The 5,495-nt window shown below is 46.9% G+C and overlaps 2 protein-coding genes across 2 annotated transcripts in view; both read right to left on the bottom strand.

Annotated features, from left to right (window-relative positions):
* MRPS6 (mitochondrial ribosomal protein S6) overlaps positions 1 to 5,495 on the bottom strand; it is a 43,693-nt gene that overhangs the window by 28,883 nt on the left and 9,315 nt on the right. The window lies entirely within an intron of this gene.
* The window catches only part of SLC5A3 (solute carrier family 5 member 3), a 21,612-nt gene that overhangs the window by 6,825 nt on the left and 9,292 nt on the right, over positions 1 to 5,495 (bottom strand). Inside the window, 1 exon segment of the mRNA XM_017743322.1 lies at positions 1 to 1,493. Within this exon segment, the coding sequence (XP_017598811.1) occupies positions 1 to 1,199 (1,199 nt within the window). The 5' untranslated portion in view covers positions 1,200 to 1,493.

The following is a 5,495-nucleotide window of genomic DNA, read 5'->3' as shown; positions in this document are numbered from 1 at the left end:
TTCCGGATGAGTTTGTAGACGTCGAGCGTGAAGATGGTGCTGGCGCTGTTGAAGATGGAGTCCAGATCGCTCATCAGGGCGGCGATCATCACGGCCATCATGAGCCCGCGCAGCCCCACGGGCACCAGATTCATCACCAGGCGCGGGTAGGCGATGTTGGAGCAGCCGGCCCTGCTCCCGCACACCTGGAAGCAGTGCTCCGGGTTGATGCAGGCGATGTCATCCACGAACAGGATGCGGGAGATCATCCCCGGCACCACGATGATGAACATGGGCAGCAGCTTCAAGAAGCCGGCCATGAGGGTGGAGCCTTTGGCATTAGCGATGTTTTTGGCGGCCAGAACTCTCTGCACGATGACTTGGTCAGCGCACCAGTACCACACTGAGGCCGGGGTCTGTCCCAGCAGAAATCCAGGCCAGGGAATGTCTTCGTCCGTCGGCTCACGCAGCATTTTAAGAGAGTCGGGCTTTGGGTTGACGTTGCAGGAGTTGGTGTTGGAGATGTTGTAGGTTAGGAGGATGGAGGTGATATTTGGTGTCGCCAACATGTACCTCCTTTTCACTTCTTCAAACCCACCGACCTCCGTGAGGCTTATGATCATGAGTGTGAGGGCCCCGATGATCATAAGCAGGGCTTGGAGGGTGTCCGTGTAGATGACGGCCACCAGCCCTCCGGTCACAGTCAGCAGCGCCGTCATTCCAATCAGCAGGATCACCGACAGGTAGAGGTTCCACCCTAGGGACTCTTGGATAAAAAGCGCCCCTGAATACAAGTCAACCGAGAGTTTGGTGAAGATATAAAGAAGTAGAGACAACGCTGCAAAATAGATTTGAATCCTATGCCCTCCGAACCGCTTGGACAAGTATTCGGGCATGGTGTACACTCCCGACCGGATGTAGACTGGCACGAAGACCCATCCCAAAAGCTGCAAAAGCATTAAGGCGTTGAACTCCCACGCGCCTACGGCGAATCCGCTCGCCGCTCCAGATCCTGCGAGCCCAATGAAATGTTCACTTCCAATATTGCTCACAAACAACGAGGCCCCGATAGCTACCCAGCTCATAGAACGCCCTGCCAAAAAGTAGCCACTCACGGTGCTCCGATTGTTTTTCCACATGGCAAAGAAACCTATGCACATTACAAGCACGAAGTACAGGGCCACAATGGCAATGTCTGCTGGCTCCAAAGCAGCCCTCATTTTGTAACCAAAAAGCCTTCGCTGACGTCCACTTCTCGCCCCCCAGCCAACGTCTCTTAAGCACCACGTGAACCAGTTTTAACCAAAATCAACACAGCGGGTCAAATTCTTTGTCCCTTGGTTTGCTGTCCTGATGCTGGTGGCAGTGGTACATTTACTTTTCTCCGCTTCTCAAATTTGGGAACTTAGCACGCACTTTTAATCCACATTCCACAAGAGCATCAGCCTTAACTCAGTTGATGTAGGAGAAATTCTTAGTTGCAGCTAAGTTTAGTGAGGCCTACTGTACCAACCCTGCAAGGCAGCAAAGACAAAAGACAAAGATTGAATTAGAGAGGAATTTCATGAAGTAATGAGAAAAAATTTGAAGTGTAGTAAAACAAATCACTGAACACCACAGATTTTTCCCCCTTTATATTTCCTGCAATCCATAACAGACATCATTAAATATTTGTAGGGCTAAGTGGTAAAAGCCTTTTAGGAGTCAACTTCAGTGGTTACAGGTACCTTCAGAGACGCAGCAATTCGGGAGGATTGAGCGACCCAAATTCCCCAGAACACGGCAAGCAACAAAAATACATTTTCTTTTCCTTTACTCTGGTGTCTCACAAGTCTCCTTCTCAAGCCACTAATGAGATCTTCCTCTTTCAAGCAATGTTAGGAAAATAAAATTGAAGTAACTCAAATAACAACCACTACAGAGCCTGAACTTGGCTCAGCATTTCCTGCACTGCACCCCCAAATCCTGGGAGATCCTGGCACTACAGGATTGCACTTGAGACACCAGCTGGCTGCTAGAAAAATCAAAGTGAGGTCACAGCGCTGTCAAAAACCAACATCCATTTCAAATCAGCTGGAGAATCAAGGTTACTCTGCAGGTTTTGAGGTGAGTTTGCTTCTGTCTGGGGTACAGATAACCACAGGGTTATTTTTTACTTGGAAAGCTCTCCATACACATCCATATGATCCAAGGGGAGAAAACATCTCATTCCAGCAAGTGGCAGAAGCAAAACTCCGCCTGACATCCCATTTTAGGGCCAGTGCCTCTGGATACCCACACCTGGGGTTTTGGGGGAGCACCAGAGACACAGGAGGGAACACTGGGTGGATTCTGGCAGCAGCCACAGCTGGGAGGATGCCAGGAAGCGCCGTTCCCAGCATCCATTCCCATCCCAGCATGGAGAGGTGGAAGGTATGGAGGCAAAGCTTTCCCTGCTGCTCTCTTCCCAAATTCCCAATCCCACCTGACACTCTCCCAAGGCATGTCAGGAAATAAAACTCATTTTGGCAAGCAGGACTGAAGCACTGGAAGTAGAGGGAAGGGGACAATAAAGACTTGGTGGCAGGGAGGTGAGAGAGGAAGGGGCACTGAGGAGCTGCATGGGGCTCCCTCACGGATTTGGGATGTGCTCCTGTCTCTGTTTATGCCTTGGGAGGTACTAAAGAATCATGGAATGGTTTGGGATGGAGGGACCTCAAAGCCCATCCAGTGCCACCCCTGCCATGGGCAGGGACACCTCCCACTGTGCCAGGCTGCTCCAAGCCCCAATGTCCAGCCTGGCCTTGGGCACTGCCAGGGATCCAGGGGCAGCCCCAGCTGCTCTGGGCACCCTGTGCCAGGGCCTGCCCACCCTCTACCAACCCAAAACCTTCTAATGGGTTTAGAGAGTGCTGGACACAGGATTCTTCTATTTCCTACAGCCAGTGGCCATGGGAAGGGAAGACCAAAGCAAAGAACAGATTTATTCTGAAGAGCAGCACACAAACCTTCAGCAATAATGAGATTATTACAGAAGGTGAGGAATGAGGTCTGACTCCACTCCCCTTTCCCACCCACTGGTAAAGGCATAAAAAACCCAACACTTTGTCTTTTTGCTGACCATAAAGTCTCACAAGTCCTACAAGCATCAGCTCCAGGCATCCCCTTCCAGTTCATTCTCTGGCATGAGGCTGAAGCTCCCATTCCATTAATTAATGATTAATACAGCCTGATAACATATTCTAATATTTGGTTGGTTTCTTGTTTAGCATCCCTGCCATATACTGGGTTTGTTTAAAGGGTCAATAAAACCATTTCAAGTTCCAAGAGAGTTAAGGTTGAAAATGCGCATGTTGTGTTGAAGGCAGCAACGATGCTGAGGTAAAAACGTGCAACTCCTCATCGATTTTAAAAATAGCTTCTAGAAAACCACAACTTCAGCCTTAAGGAGAAATCCACCATCGTGTCATTTGTATGATCCAGCTGTTTTTCAGGAGAAAAATAATTAAAAAAAAAAAGTAATAAGGGTTCCCCCCCAGCACCACGAACCCACTTGAGAATAGAGATATTCCTTCTGCTGGAATTACAGCCAATAATGAGAGACTAAGGAGCCATGGCACAAAACGGACTGATTACAGCACTGGGCTAAATTTATCATTCCTCAGAAGCCTCAAACCACAGATGTATTTTCAATTCTTCCACAGAAGAATTCACATTTCTCCCCACCCGCAAATACAGGAGTAGTTAAATGGTCTAATAGCTTAATCCAACCCAAAATTACAAACACTTCACATCAGATGACGCAATCAGAGCCAAGTTTAATGGACTATTCTTAGTTTTAAGCACTTTGGAGCAACACTTTAATAGTGTTGTGTCTTTTGCTATATTCAGCTAAATTTTCAACTATATTATGTTTATACCAAAACTATAAATATTTGAAGGGAAAGGGAAGAAGAGATTTTACTGAGATATGATAAAAAGAAAAACTACTACACAGAAAACCAGAAGAACAGTAAGATAAAGAAATGGCAATAATTAATATTTTTAATGCTCTGTTGTCCTTCTCATTACTGAAAAATGTTTGATTTGAACTTGAGTTCATCCCCCACCATCTTCCCTGCAGGTTCACTGGTGACCTGTCAGAAGTATCCTCTAGAGCAATACGGAGAAATCACAAAAATAGCTGTTAAAACGAATTCTATTTGATACCAGAAGTATCCAGCTCAGAGTGTTTCTATAAACAGGGAAGCTGTGGCTGCCCCTGGATCCCCGGCAGTGTCCAAGGCCAGGCTGGACAGGGCTTGGAGCAGCCTGGGATGGTGGAAGGTGTCCCTGCCCTGGGGGTGGGATGGATGGGCTTTAAGGTCCCTGGGAATCCAAACCTCCTGTAATTCCAGGGTCCAGACTTTCTGACAAGTGTGTCAGTCAGTATTAGATGCAGCTGCCCTCAAATAAATTGTGACATTCCTCGATTAAGTCACTTCAGCTCCAAGGAGCTCATTCCAACCAAAATAAACAACATGTGAATTTCCTGGAGTGTTTTCCATAGGAAGATACAGCCAGACCATGCACCTGAAATAATCAAATTGCAGAGAGCTGAACCCTGCCCTTTGTCACCAACACCCGAGGTTTCTTTGCCAGGCTCAGTTTGCCTGAGCTGGAAGGTGGAAAGTTTTCAGCAGCCACCACAAATTTGCTGCACTGTCACTAAATTACAGCAGTGAAGTAGCTTCTTGTACCAGTTTCTTAGACCTAATTCCAAAATAACCCTGGAACTTTTCTTCATTAGGAAAATGAGACTCGTCCCTCTGAACTTTCAGCAAGTTCTGACCTCAAGTCTTACAAAGGACTTTGGAGATGCCCCATGTGAGTTTAATCCTGAGTTATTAGAACAGTGAACATTGTGGCACTAACAGAGGGGAAAAAAAAAAAGAAAAAAAAGGCAGAAAGACAGTGCTGCTGCCAAGGACTGGGAATTTTCTTCCCTGAGGCTGTTTTCTGGCTGGATCGTATCAAAGACACAAAACAATGTGCTTCCCTCTTGTCTGGAGATAGAGGCTGCAGCTCTGGTGAAACAATGCATATGTCTCTCCAACACCCAGCCTGTTCCTTAAGGGGAAAAAAAATCCCAAGCAAGTCCCTGAAGAGAAATTTCATAATGTGAAGCAGACCCAGGGTGGGATTTTGAGGAGAAATTTGTACGATTGTTCTAAAGGAAAACTTTCTCCACAGTGCTTTTCTAATAAAATGGGTGTTTAAAACACGCCGGAGTCCAACTGCTCCAGCTCTGAAGCCACTGTTTGTTCTCAGCTCTGTTGGGTTTTCGGCAGATGGGAAGTTTCTGAGCTGACTTCCCTTTTCTCCTCACCAATCCCAATGTTTTAAGGGTTAATTTGGGGGTGCAGATGCCCACCTATCCCACAGGAGTGTCCGCTGTTAGCAAATTAAGTACTTTGTTCACAGACTATTTCTTGGAAATAACATTCTCCCTCTCCACCTTCAAGCAGGAGTATTTGAACTCAGACCTGCAGCACTTT

The sequence above is a fragment of the Corvus brachyrhynchos genome, unplaced genomic scaffold (genome assembly GCF_000691975.1).
Source record: "Corvus brachyrhynchos isolate BGI_N302 unplaced genomic scaffold, ASM69197v1 scaffold149, whole genome shotgun sequence".
In the NCBI taxonomy this organism is placed as follows: domain Eukaryota; kingdom Metazoa; phylum Chordata; class Aves; order Passeriformes; family Corvidae; genus Corvus; species Corvus brachyrhynchos.
This window is presented reverse-complemented; position numbering and strand designations above follow the sequence as displayed.